Below are 14895 nucleotides of genomic sequence, written 5' to 3'. Positions count from 1 at the left end.
CTTCACCTTCTGCCAAGGAATCGACTGCTGACCGCGCTGGAAGCCTGCAAACCTGCAACATAGTAGCAAAGACGACTACTGCAACTCTGTAACGCTGATCCTGCCGCCTTCTCGACTGTTTTACTGCTTGTGCATGCTGTGGGGGTAGTCTGCCTCCTCTCTGCACCAGAAGCTCCGAAGAAATCTCCTGTGGGTCGACGGAATCTTCCCCCTGCAACCGCAGGCACCAAAAAGCTGCATTACCGGTCCCTTGGGTCTCCTCTCAGCACGACGAGCGAGGTCCCTCGAATCCAGCGACTCTGTCCAAGTGACCCCCACAGTCCAGTGACTCTTCAGTCCAAGTTTGGTGGAGGTAAGTCCTTGCCTCACCTCGCTGGGCTGCATTGCTGGGAACCGCGACTTTGCAGCTACTCCGGCCCCTGTGCACTTCCGGCGGAAATCCTTTGTGCACAGCCAAGCCTGGGTCCACGGCACTCTAACCTGCATTGCACGACTTTCTAAGTTGGTCTCCGGCGACGTGGGACTCCTTTGTGCAACTTCGGCGAGCACCGTTTCACGAATCCTTGTAGTGCCTGTTTCTGGCACTTCTCCGGGTGCTATATGCTTCAGAGAGGGCTCCTTGTCTTGCTCGACGTCCCTTCTCTCTGCTGGTCCAATTTGCGACCTCCTGGTCCCTCCTGGGCCTCAGCAGCGTCCAAAAACGCTAACCGCACGATTTGCAGCTAGCAAGGCTTGTTGGCGTTCTTTCGGCGGGAAAACACTTCTGCACGACTCTCCACGGCGAGAGGGATCCGTCCACCAAAGGGGAAGTCTCTAGCCTTTTTCGTTCCTGCAGAAACCTCAGCTTCTTCTGTACAGTAGAAGCTTCTTTGCACCCGCAGCTGGCATTTCCTGGGCATTTGCCCATCTCCGACTTGCTTGTGACTTTTGGACTTGGTCCCCTTGTTCCACAGGTACCCTAGATTGGAAATACACAGTTGTTGCATTGCTGGTTTGTGTCTTTCCTGCATTATTCCTCTAACACGACTTCTTTGTCCTGAGGGGAACTTTAGTGCACTTTGCACTCACTTTTCAGGGTCTTGGGGAGGGTTATTTTTCTAACTCTCACTATTTTCTAATAGTCCCAGCGACCCTCTACAAGGTCACATAGGTTTGGGGTCCATTCGTGGTTCGCATTCCACTTTTGGAGTATATGGTTTGTGTTGCCCCTATCCCTATGTTTCCCCATTGCATCCTATTGTAACTATACATTGTTTGCACTGTTTTCTAAGACTATACTGCATATTTTTGCTATTGTGTATATATATCTTGTGTATATTTCCTATCCTCTCACTGAGGGTACACTCTAAGATACTTTGGCATATTGTCATAAAAATAAAGTACCTTTATTTTTAGTATAACTGTGTATTGTGTTTTCTTATGATATTGTGCATATGACACTAAGTGGTACTGTAGTAGCTTCACACGTCTCCTAGATCAGCCTAAGCTGCTCTGCTAAGCTACCATTATCTATCAGCCTAAGCTGCTAGACACCCTATACACTAATAAGGGATAACTGGGCCTGGTGCAAGGTGCAAGTACCCCTAGGTACTCACTACAAGCCAGTCCAGCCTCCTACAGCAACAGGCTCTGTATCCTGTATCTCAGAGGCCAACCCAGACCTATCAGTGACAGGCTCTGTATCCTGTAACTATCTCCCAGGCCCATTCAGTCCTAGCAGTGACAGGCTCTGTATCCTGCAACTATTTCCAAGGCTCACCCTGACCAATCTGTGACAGGCTCTGTATCCCAGAAGTCCACCCAGAGATAGCATTGAAAGGCTCTGCATCCTGCAACTATTCCCAAAGCCCAATAAGACCAAGCAGTGAAGGGCTTTGTATCTACGCCCCTGTCCTGCACCCACGCCCACGTCTATCCAGACTTAGCAGTGACAGTCTCTGTCTCCTGTACATATCCACTGAGCCCATCCAGGCTTAGAAGTGATGGGCTGTACATCACTGTTACCATCCCCAAGCCGACCCAGACCGGACATGATACGTATCCCTGTGAGACTCCTACAGAACATTCAGTCTAAGGATGACAGACTCTGTATGTCAGTGCCTGACTCCGTACAGTCCCACAAGTGGCATGTTCTGTAATCCTCTGTGGCTCCCCTGCCCACGAAGATTGTTATGACAGACTCTGCATCCCTGGAAGACTTTCTTTTCATTTAGGGCTAGAGGTGACAGCCCTGTGCACTTTTGATGACGCAGTGAGACTGCCCAGGCCTAGAAGTGCGAGGATATCTTAGGTCCATGAGAGGCCCTGTGACCATCCAGGTGTACCAGCTTCAGGTATTCTGAGAAGTACACCTCAGCCCTTCAAAGCATTGCAGGGACCCCTCATCCCATCCATGCTTTGCAGTGACACCTCAGCCCATCCATGGATGGCAGTGACACCTCAGCCCATCGATGCATGGCAGTGACACCTCATCCCATCTATGCTTTGCAGTGACACCTCAGCCCATCGATGCATGGCAGTGACACCTCAGCCCATCGATGCATGGCAGTGACACCTCGGTCCATCGAAGCATTGCAGGGACACCTCATCCCATCCATGCTTTGCAATGACACCTCAGCCCATCCATGGATGGCAGTGACACCTCGGTCCATCCAAGCATTGCAGGGACACCTAAACCCACCCAAGCATGGCAGGGACAGACCGCATCCTTGTGGCCACCCCCGAAGCCATCAAGTCTAACAGATGATAGACTCTGTACCCGGTGACAATCCATCTAAGCCATGCAGACTCGATATCCCTAGAGAACTCCTCAAACACACCCACCTGGTCTTAAGAGTCTGGTCCTAGCAGTGCCAGACTATGGTTTTCTGCTCCAGTCCAGAGACATCCACCTTTACAGGGCACACCCACTATATTCTCGCGCCGTCTCGTGAGCCCACCTAGTCTTGATGTGGCTTTCCAGGAACTACTGCGATGCCCAACTTTAGAGGGAAGAGGGCCTGTCCCCTTCGCCGATCCCTCAAACCACGTAGCACTCTTAACAGTTCTAGACTATGGCTGTCTATGGCAGTCCCAAGACGCCCAACCACAGAGGTGCCGATCCCCTGAGCTCACAAACCCTCAGAGATGACAGAGTACAGCTTCCTATGCTGGAACCGAGTCACATGACCCCATAGGTGACAGGCTCTATACCCTTGTGCCACTCCCTGAGACTATCAAGTTTCTGTGGTGACAGACTACGGCTTACTGTGCCAGCACGGAGACACACAACTCTATAGGAGACAGGCCCTGTCTGCTTGTGCCAGTGCCCTGGGTGACAGACTACGGCTTACTGTGCCAGCACGGAGACACACACACTACAGGAGACAGGTCCTGTCTGCTTGGACCGATCCTCTGACAACACTACAGGAGACAGGTCCTGCGTGCTTGTGCCCATCCCCTGAGCCCTGGGTGACAGACTACGGCTTACTGTGCCAGCACGGAGACACACACACTACAGGAGACAGGCCCTGTCTGCATGTGCCAGTGCCCTGGGTGACAGACTACGGCTCACTGTGTCTGCCAGCACTGAGACACGCAACACTACAGGAGACAGGCCCTGCGTGCTTGTGCCCATCCCCTGAGCCCTGGGTGACAGACTACGGCTTACTGTGCCAGCACGGAGACACACACACTACAGGAGACAGGTCCTGCGTGCTTGTGCCCACCCTCTGACAACACTACAGGAGACAGGTCCTGCGTGCTTGTGCCCATCCCCTGAGCCCTGGGTGACAGACTGCAGCTCTCCCTGTCTCTCCTGAGTCATTCAGTCCTATCCAGATCTCTGAGTACGGAGCACAGTGTAGTGAAGATAAGGGCTGCACTGTGTATCACTTTCGACAGTCTCCCTGATTGTGCTGGGTATAAACAGCCCCTGATTATGAGGGTATAAATAACCCCCATGAAGATGCCAGTGCGAGGCCCCCGTCTCTGGCGGGGCCTCCTCCATCACCTCCCTATAAGGCTCTGGCCTCCGTGGCCAGCATTGTCTGAGGCTGACATCATAGCGATGCGATGGGTCCATGCAGAGGCCTGGGAGGCCGTGCCTATAATAGGACATGGGGAGAGCTCTCCCTCTCCAGCGTGGATCCTTCCTGCCCGTCCTCTCCTTCTCTGCCCTCTACTGCCCCTCCATCCTTCTCAATCCAAGCCCTCTCCTGTCCCTCCGTCCTTCCCTCCTTCTCAGCCCTCTCCTGTCCCTCCATCCTTCCCTCCCTATCAGCCCTCTACTGCCCCTCCATCCTTCTCAATCCAAGACCTCTCCTGTCCCTCCATCCACCCGTCCCTATCAGCGCTCTCCTGTCCCTCCGTCCTTAGCTCCCTATCAGCCCTCTCCTGTCCCTCCAACATCCCCTCCCTATCAGCCCTCTCCTGTCCCTCCACCCTCTCTCTCCTTCAGCCCTCTCCGGTCTCCCCATCCTCTCCCTCTCAACCCTCTCCTGTCCCTCCATCCTCTCCCTCTCAGCCCTATCCTTTCCCTCCATCCTTCCCTCCCTATCAGCCCTCTACTGCCCCTCCATCCTTCTCAATCCAAGCCCTCTCCTGTCCCTCCATCCTCCTGTCCCTATCAGCGCTCTCCTGTCCCTCCGTCCTTCGCTCCCTATCAGCCCTCCCCTGTCCCTCCAACCTCCCCTCCCCATCAGCCCTCTCCTGTCCCTCCATCCTCTCTCTCTTTCAGCCCGCTCCGGTCTCCCCATCCTCTCCCTCTCAGCCCTCTCCTGTCCCTCCATCCTCTCCCTCTCCTGTCCCTCCATCCTCTCTCTCTTTCAGCCATCTCCGGTCCCCCCCATCCTCTCTCTCTCAGCCCTCTCATGTCCCTCCATCCTATCTCTTTCTCAGCCCTCCCTCTCAGCCCTTTCCGGTCCCTCGCATTCCTCTCCTCTGTAACCCCCGCACACTGAGCCTGGCATGAATCCAACAGGCACCCTTCACATGATAAATATGGCTCGTAGAGGATGTGACCACTTCACAGATGCTATGCACACCGCTCTTACCCCTCATGTGAGGCCTTACAACTCCGATAGGATCCTTCTACAGACCAGCCACAGATCAGTGTTGGGCAGAGCTCTGTGTACCACATACTTAGACCTGGTGGAACCAACCCAGCCTTTTAGCCTTCCTAGGACAGTGAACTGAGCGCACAATTTGTAGGAAAGTAGAGTTACTACTCGCTTTGTAAAGCGCCTAGAGACTAGAGGAAGGCCGCTGTGACTATATATTGTGGTTAGAGAGGAAGCGTAACTCTCTGAGAGGGAGCAGAGCATTAGGTACCGTCATGTCACCTGGTGACAGGCGTTGTGCACCCTGCACCTGGGCTTTGGTTATCATGGTATTATGAGCTTTTGCGTATTCTACCGCCCTGCCTCTGGGTTTTGGTTGTCTCATGCTCTCACCTACTGCCAAGTATTCTGAGCCATATCCCTGAAATTTGGGTGTCGGACACTGCCCTCTCATGCTGAATATTCCGCACCCTGACGGTGGGCTTTAGGTATCATACCAGGTGTTTTGCAGCCTTGTCTGTGAGATTTAAAGTGTCCTTCATGTCAGACCTGGCTATCAAGGCAGTAGTGCTTTGCGAACATGTGCAGTGACACACAGTTTGCAACCAGGCAGATATGAGGGCCAGGCACCACTTGCACCAGTGCAGTAGCGACCTTGGCCCAGGTACAAAGGTCCTTCAGATATTCCAAGGGGTACTTCTTGGCCAATGCATAGCAGACCTTAATGCAATGAAACATCCACCTCAACAAAGTCCTCTTCTTCACAGCCTCCCCTTTCTTTGCCCCAAAAAGAAAAAAAAATAATCAGCTACTCCAAGATCTGTGGTTCACAATATGTAAAACCCTTTTAGGGTCCAACCAATGGAGTTTCTCCTCCTCTATCAAGAAGTGAATGAGAGCAAAGAACACTGGTAGAGTGATGGATTGCTCACCCTGGAAAAAAGTCCAGATTTTTTTAGAAGAAGGCTGCCCAAGTACTCAGATCTAATTCGTCCAGAAGAAAGGGGTGTAGGGTGGTTATACTAGTGCCTGCAGTCCATTCACTTGACAAGGTGATGTCATCACAAAGAGGAAGACAGTTTTCAAGGTCAGGAGTAGCAGGCATCAGCTACCCTAAAGGTGTTACATGAGGAATGTCAACACGAAGTTAAGGTCCCACTATGGCATTGCAAACTGCATAGGAGGTAATATGTGGGTCAAACCTTTAATATTCTCATCACAACAGGTGATATAAACAAGGATGGTTGGTCTGGCAAATGTAGAAAGGACGAAAGGCTGACAAACAACAAATAACCTTTTACAGTGCCTAGTGCAAGCCCTTGCTGGACTAAAGGACAAAACAAACTAGAATGTCCAACCACTTCACCTGTAAGGGGCACACCAGGCTACAAATTTGCCTAACATAAATGGTTTTCGTGGAGGGGTGTCTGGCAGCGAGGATGACATCTACCACATCAGGTGGCAGATTGAAAGCAATTGCCACCACTCACAGAGGTGTAAGTTGGGTAGTTCAAGAGGAGGACCCATCCCTGCTGCTGAGACGGGAGCTTCTACTGAAGATCGGAGTACAGATGCTCAAGGGCAGCGGCCCAAACTGTAAAGTATTGGGTGTAAGGAGGGTTTACTCTTCTAACTTTGCTGGGCCTTTTCGATGTGTGTGAGAAGCATTTAACTGCAGCCACTGCTTGTGCGGTACACATGGTCGGGACATGTTACCTTTGACATTTGGAAAGTGGAGGTGACAGCTCCCACCTCTACATGTGCTTGGCCTGCTGTCTGAGTTTAGCCAAACAGAATGCCTTCCAACGCGTTGTCAGCAGCGTATACCATTCCTTTTAAACATGTTTGCAGGCTTCTTCCCTGGATAGGTTTGGAAGGCTAGAATTGTTTCTAATTCGGGGTGGGGGGTATGCATAGGGTTTAAGACCCCCGTCTTAGAATACCATTGGTTGCTTTACTCTGAATCTGACACTCATTGCAGTGCCCAAGACCCGCTCTCCTCTCTTAATCCTACCTCTGGCCCTCCTCCCTCTTCACTGACTGGCCCCTCCCGCTCTGCCCTAAGTCCTACTCTACTCTTTAACCTACCTCTGGCCCTCCTCCCTCTTCACTGACTGGCCCCTCCCGCTCTGCCCTAAGTCCTACTCTACTCTTTAACCTACCTCTGGCCCTCTTCCCTCTTCACTGACTGGCCCCTCCCGCTCTGCCCTAAGTCCTAATCTACTCTTTAACCTACCTCTGGCCCTCCTCCCTCTTCAATGACTGACCCCTCCCACTCTGCACTAAGTCATGCTCTCCCCTTAACCTGTATGTGTCCCTCCTGCCTCTTCTCCAATGCTGACTAAACTCACTCTGCCCCGGGTCTGACTCTCCCACCTCCCTCAGGTCTGACTCTCCCGCCTCCCCCAGGTCTGACTCTCCCGCCTACCCCAGGTCTGACTCTCCCACCTACCCCAGGTCTGACTCTCCCACCTCCCCCAGGTCTGACTCTCCCACCTACCCCAGGTCTGACTCTCCCACCTCCCCCAGGTCTGACTCTCCCACCTACCCCAGGTCTGACTCTCCCGCCTCCCCCAGGTCTGACTCTCCCACCTCCCCCAGGTCTGACTCTCCCACCTACCCCAGGTCTGACTCTCCCACCTCCCCCAGGTCTGACTCTCCCACCTCCCCCAGGTCTGACTCTCCCACCTACCCCAGGTTAGGCTCTCCCACCTACCCCAGGTCTGACTCTCCCACCTACCCCAGGTCTGATTCTCCCACCTACCCCAGGTTTGGCTCTCCCACCTGCCACAGGTTGTTCTCGTCTTTCTTCGCACTAAAGTTGATTCTCCTCTCTTTGCTCTTTGCCTAAGCCTGCTCTGTCTTCACAGACCGACTCTCCCCTCTCTGCCCTAAACCTGCCCCTCTTTCCTCTGCTCTACCTGTGGTAACCTTGTGTGTTTTTCTCCAGGTTGCAGGAAGAGATCCAGCTGAAGGAAGATGCAGAGAACAATCTTGCTGCTTTCCGGGCGGTAGGTCCCTGCTTCCCCTTCTGTCTCTTTAGGACCCAGGTCACCTCTCCTATCAGGGCATGGCTCTCTTTCTTGCACCCTCTTGGCATGTGATGATCATTTTAGGCATTGTCCTGGCTATGGCACAAAGTGCCCCTCATATATGTCTTGTGTGCTTCTTATTCCCAGGACCCCTGAAATTATGCGACTCTGCGGCCACGGTGAATAGTGCTTAATTATTCATTTGCCGCATGTGCCACATAATCCACCATCTGCAACATAGTCTGCAGATTTTAACATAAAAAAATGTTTCTAGCTCAAAAGGATCAACAGTTACAAAAACATATGGCGACTCGAGTTCCTGTGCACCAGAAGGCTTTTTGCAAAGGTTGACTGGCTTTCTTTAAATTGCCAGTTGCTGTATTTGGGTGTAAAATAATACTGTAACTAAATGTGCTGCGTTATGCCGCACAATTTGCCTGTCCTTGCCTCATATTTTTGTCAACCCTGTTGCATAATTTCTTCCTCCTCTGCCGCAAAACTCTAGTGGCCCTGCGTATTCCTAAACCCTGTATCACTCTTGGCATATATATGGTGGTCCCCAACATGGATGGTTCTTATGGACATCATGGCGTCAAGCACCCACCGCTGGCATGTCACAGGCATGTGAGCGCATTGGGCATGTGATGTCGAGCGCCCCATGCAGGGCTGGAACATGACGTGTGTGCATCAGTGAGCTCCACATCTGGATTTACTAAATGAAAATCCGTTTTTTTGATGGAGAGGGCGGCAAAAACATTATTAAAAAACACGACACTCTTTGGTTTGAAATCATTGATACTATTTGCCCACAAGGAAAAGCTGACAAAATGTGTTTTTATCGAAAATTGATGATGGTATTTGGAGACAAAATGATGAGTGATAATTCACACCATATATGTGCCTCACTTCCCCTACGTCCATTCTACACCTCTTCTTGTTCCCTGTCCCGCTGGCATCCATGCGGCCCTCGGTCACACCACAGACCATAGTTTTTGGCCCCAAGTAAAATGTTTGTGTATACTCATGACCTGTGAAGATAAAACTTCTCATGGTATCATTATCACAGCTGATGAGACTGGAGTGGAGTAACCTTATGGACATGTCAGCTTCTGAACCGGTGAGGACTCTGAAACCTGAACAGTAACTCTAGGGTCTGAGCCTTTGAGAGCTGCCCAACGCAAAGGAGAACTCTTTCCTTTTTATTTATTGACTGACAGTATGAGATTCTTTTCCCATGATCGCCCTAAAATACATTCTTAGTCATAGGATACATGGACACACTCATAAGGAATGGAATGGGATATTAAAAGAAGTCTGTCTCTCACGCTCTCTCAATATATATATATATATATATTCCCTTAAACAATCGAAAGTTACAGGGACGTTATAGTTATCTTAACATTTTAAATGTACTATACCATAAAATTCAGCAGTTATATTTAGAGTTATTTCAAGTAACTATAATTCATGCTCTAAGGTAACTATAACTAGCACCCTCACCATGCACATATTGCAACACACATGACATCTTTGATAACATCATTGATAATACAATGTAATATTTGCAATAACACTAGGAGAAAACTGTGCAAAGCAAGGGGCGAGTTATAGTTACTTGAATTTACCCTAGAACTGCTGAATTCTCATGGTATTGTACGTTTAAAATGTGAGCCTAACTATAACACCCCTGTAACCTTGGGGTGTTTAAGTGAATTTCAGTTTTTTTAAATTCTATTTCCTAACTAATATGTCCCTGTAACCTTTGATTTTTATAGTAAATTTCTATGCTTTTTTAACGTAAAGTAATTTAAATTACCACCCGCCGGTAGGTAATATACAACTTGAAAAATGATAGGCAGGCGATAATGACCATGTCCAGATTCTCATAACTTTAAATGTATGGCTTTTTAGCCAATTATTATAATAAATAAATAGAATAAAAAATGCACTGGTCTGTGTCCTTCACAAGGTTTTTACTAGCTTTGAAACCCCATCCTAAACACTAGCGACTAGCATCGAACATATTTAGCCACAGACAAACTATGTCATGAGCAGCCTGCAAAACCTATTGCTTTTCAGCCAATTGATTGAAAACAATGTACTGTAAAATGAACAGCTGATCCCTATTCTTTCCACGTTTTCTAAAAGGACAAACCTCCTCATGTCCCTATTTTTATTCTGTGCAGTCTGGGACTGTTATAAAAAAATGCCTCCCTGGCTGTTTTGGGTTTGGAGTTCAGCACTAATCGCTGTGATTCACATATCTCTTTGAAGGGTTTCATAAGTGCACTCTCTATCCGACCGATGTCTATATTGTTGATATTGCATTTTCATCAAGAGCCAGTCAATATATCACTACTGGTGACAACCCCTTCAGCCATGTGACTTATGCGTCTTCTATGCCTCTGATAGTGAGAGCTTCATTTGGTCTCGTCCTCCTCTGCCTAGATAATGCCTCTGATATCAATACCTGAGAGATCAATGCCTCTGATATCAATACCTGAGAGATCAATGCCTCTGATATCAATACCTGAGAGATCAATGCCTCTGGTATCAATACCTGAGAGATCAATGTCTCTGATATCAATACCTGAGAGATCAATGTCTCTGATATCAATACCTGAGAGATCAATGCCTCTGATATCAATACCTGAGAGATCAATGCCTCTGATATCAATACCTGAGAGATCAATGCCTCTGGTATCAATTATCAATACCTGAGAGATCAATGCCTCTGATATCAATACCTGAGAGATCAATGTCTCTGGTATCAATACCTGAGAGATCAATGCCTCTGGTATCAATACCTGAGAGATCAATGCCTCTGGTATCAATACCTGAGAGATCAATGTCTCTGATATCAATACCTGAGAGATCAATGTCTCTGGTATCAATACCTGAGAGATCAATGTCTCTGATATCAATACCTGAGAGATCAATGCCTCTGATATCAATACCTGAGAGATCAATGTCTCTGATATCAGTGTCTCATGGATTTCTGTTTTGTGATAGTCACCATTAGTCAGTGATCTGTGTGTCTGATCTCTTTCCTTCTGTCTCCTTATGTAGGACGTGGACTCTGCCACACTGGCCCGCATCGACCTGGAGAGAAGAATTGAGTCTTTGCAGGAAGAGATTGCTTTCCTGAAGAAGATCCATGAAGAGGTAAAATGCAGATCTCTATCAACTTTTACGTGATAATCTTAACTCATCAGAGGCCCATGTCATCAGGCCTGACACTGTCAACTCATGGCAATACCATCGAGGCTAGAGATCCCATCGACCAGCGTAGTCAATGCCATCGAAGCTAGAGACCCCACTGATTAAGCGAAGCCAATGCCATCAAGGCTAGATATCCCATCGACCAGCACAGCCAATGGCACTGAGGCTAGAGATTCTATCGACTAGCGTAGCCAATGCCACTGAGGCTAGAGATCCCATCTATCATCATAGCCAATGCCATCAAGGCTAGAGATCCCATCAACTAGCGTGGCTAATGTCATCGAGGCTAGAGATCACATCGACCAGTGTAGCCAATGCCATTGAGGCGAAAGATCCTATCGACCAGCGATCTTTATCTAATTTAGAGATGATTAAAACAAATATTGTTTCTTACTTATATATATACTAAAAATGACTAATAGCTGCCATCCAAGCCATTCTTATAGCGTTGGGGCCTAGAACAGTCTAAATTGTCACGCTTGTCGGAGTTTGAGGGTTAGTAGTTTTACTTGCATTGTCATTGGCAGCGCTGCCCGGGGCAGTGGGTGCTACAAACAGTAGTGGCCTCCTGATGAGGGCCCTGGCACTTTGTTACAAATTTAGCATAAAGATGAGTACTGACCCAAGGCCCGTGGTACACAACGCTCCAGAGATGGTGTTATTTAGTTCCACTTAAATACCTTCATGTCAGTATGGTTCCAATGTACTTTTTTCTTTCGGCAGGAAATCCGGGACCTGCAGGCTCAGTTCCAGGAGCAGCAGGTACAAGTAGAGGTAGATGTCTCCAGACCTGACCTGACAGCCGCCCTGCGTGACATCCGCAGTCAGTATGAGAACATTGCAGCAAAGAACGTCAGCGAAGCCGAAGAGTGGTACAAGTCCAAGGTAAAAACTAAAGAAGGACCGCTTAGTACAGGTGGGAGAGGGAAGGGCAGAGCTAAGGAATTAGAGTTTGGGGGCAAAGATGAAACATGATGGTCAGCAACTGTGGCCACAACTCAAGAAAGTGGCATGGCATTCAGGACAGTGCAAGGAGAGAGAGGCATGGCATTCAGGACAGTGCAAGGAGAGAGAGGCATGGCATTCAGGACAGTGCAAGGAGAGAGAGCGGAATGGCATTCAGGACAGTGTAAGGGGAGAGAGGTATGGTATTCAGGACAGTGCAAAGAGAGAGAGGCATGCATTCAGGACAGGTCAAGGAGAGAGAGGCATGGCATTCAGGACAGTGCAAGGAGAGAGAGGCATGCATTCAGGACAGTGCAAGGAGAGAGAGGCATGGCATTCAGGACAGTGCAATGAGAGAGAGGCATGCATTCAGGACAGTGCAAGGAGAGAGAGGCATGGCATTCAGGACAGTGCAAGGAGAGAGAGGTATTACATTCAGGACAGTTCAAGGAGAGAGGGGTATGGCATTCAGGACAGTTCAAGGAGAGAGACGCATGGCATTCAGGACAGTGAAAGGAGAGAGAGGCATGGCATTCGGGAGGGTGCAAGGAGAGAGAGGCATGGCATTCAGGAGAGTGCAAGGAGAGAGAGGTATGGCATTCAGGACAGTGCAAAGAGAGAGAGGCATGGCATTCAGGACAGTGCAAGGAGAGAGAGGCATGCATTCAGGACAGGTCAAGGAGAGAGAGGCATGGCATTCAGGACAGTGCAAGGAGAGAGAGGCATGGCATTCAGGACAGTGCAAGGAGAGAGAGGCATGCATTCAGGACAGTGTAAGGGGAGAGAGGTATGGTATTCAGGACAGTGCAAGGAGAGAGAGGCATGGCATTCAGGAGAGTGCAAGGACAGAGAGGTATGGAATTCAGGACAGTGAAAGGAGAGAGAGGTATGGCATTCAGGACAGTGCAAAGAGAGCAAGGCATGGCACTCAGGACAGAAGGGAAGCAAATGAGACCAAAGAAAGGAATGTGGCTTACAGAAGAGCTGCCACCGAGGCCACAAGAATAAAGACATGACATTCAGGGCAGGGATAACAGGGGGTCAGAAGAAGAGAGAAGAAAAGAGGCAGGCCATTTGGGACAGAGAGAAGGAAACTGAGGCATCAATAAGAGAGTTAGGGCAGTGATGACTGAGGCAACTTGGGCTACAAGTGGATGGTACCCTGGACAGAGGGCCGGCAACTGCAGCCACAAGAAGAGAGGCATAGTATTAATGATAGAGGCAGCTTCAGGGTAGACAGCTGGCAACTCAGGCCACAAGAGGATAGATATGGCGCCGAGGACAGAGGCAACTGAGGCTATAAGTAGAGAGGCATGGGGTTCAGGACAGACGGGCACATCTGGGGCCACACGAAGGCAGATATGGCACTGAAGACAGTGGTAACTGCGGCCATAAGTAGAAATGCATGGCCTCTGGGCCAGGAGTGGCAACTAAGGCCACAAAAAGAGAACTAGGGTATTAAGGACAGAGGCAACGGAGGCTTTAGGAGTAGAGGTGTGGTGTTCAGGACAGGTGGCGAATGAGGCCACAAGAAAAGGCATATGGCATTAAAGGAAGAGGCAACTAAGGCAATCTAAGTGGAGAGGCATGGCGTTCAAAACAGAAAAGGAGGATCGAGACTACAAGAAGGAAGCTATGCCCTTGACGACAGAGGCACCAGGGGCTAGAAGTAGAAATGCACAGAGTGGCTCAGCTGAAGTCAGAGAAGAGAGATATGGCATTGGGGACACGGGTAACTGGGGCTATAAGTAGAAAGGCATGGACTCCTAGCCAGGGGTGGCAACTAAGGCCTCAAGAAGAGAGCTATTGCATTCGTGATATAGGTAATCGAGGCTTGAAGTAGAGAGGAATGGGGTGCAGGACAGAAGGGAGCACAACTGAAGCCACAAGAAGAGAGATATGACCTTGAGGTCAGAGACCCTTGGTGCTTTAAGTAGAAATGAATGGCATTCAGGTCAGAGGGGCTCACCTGAAGTCAGAGAAGAGAGATACGGCGCTGAGGCTACAGGAAACTGGGGCTGTAAGTACAGAAGTGTGACATTTAGGATAGAGCGGCTCACCTGAGGCCACAAGAAGAGAGATATGGCACTGAGGCTACAGGTAACTGGGGCTACAAGTAGAGAAGTATGACATTTAGGATAGAGGGGCTCACCTGAGGCCATAAGAAGAGAGATATGGCACTGAGGCTACAGGTAACTGGGGGTACAATTAGAGATGTATGGCATTTAGGATAGAGGGGCTCACCTGAGGCCATAAGAAGAGATATGGCACTGAGGCTACAGGTAACTGGGGGTACAATTAGAGATGTATGACATTTAGGATAGAGCTGCTCACCTGAGGCCATAAGAAGAGAGATATGGCACCGAGGCTGCAGGTAGCTGGGGCTACAAGTAGAGAAGTATGACATTTAGGATAGAGGGGCTCATCTGAGGCCATAAGTAGAGAGCTATGGCACCGAGGCTACAGGTAGCTGGGGCTACAAGTAGAGAAGTGTGACATTTAAGATAGAGAGGCTCACCTGAGGCAATAAGTAGAGAGATATGGCACCGAGGCTACAGGTAGCTGGGGCTACAAGTAGAGATGTATGGCATTTAGGATAGAGGGGCTAACCTGAGGCCATACAAAGAGAGATATGGCACTGTGACCCAGGTAACTGG

At 49.4% G+C, this 14895-nt stretch overlaps 1 protein-coding gene across 1 annotated transcript in view; it reads left to right on the top strand.

The window, feature by feature from the left end:
- DES (desmin) overlaps nt 1-14895 on the top strand; it is a 39201-nt gene that overhangs the window by 14529 nt on the left and 9777 nt on the right. The window contains exons 2-4 of the mRNA XM_069227159.1: nt 7990-8050; nt 11141-11236; nt 12017-12178. Coding sequence (XP_069083260.1) covers nt 7990-8050; nt 11141-11236; nt 12017-12178 — 319 coding nt within the window. The remainder of the gene's footprint in view (nt 1-7989; nt 8051-11140; nt 11237-12016; nt 12179-14895) is intronic.

Source organism: Pleurodeles waltl, chromosome 3_2, assembly GCF_031143425.1.
Source record: "Pleurodeles waltl isolate 20211129_DDA chromosome 3_2, aPleWal1.hap1.20221129, whole genome shotgun sequence".
Taxonomy (NCBI): Eukaryota; Metazoa; Chordata; class Amphibia; order Caudata; family Salamandridae; genus Pleurodeles; species Pleurodeles waltl.
This window is presented reverse-complemented; position numbering and strand designations above follow the sequence as displayed.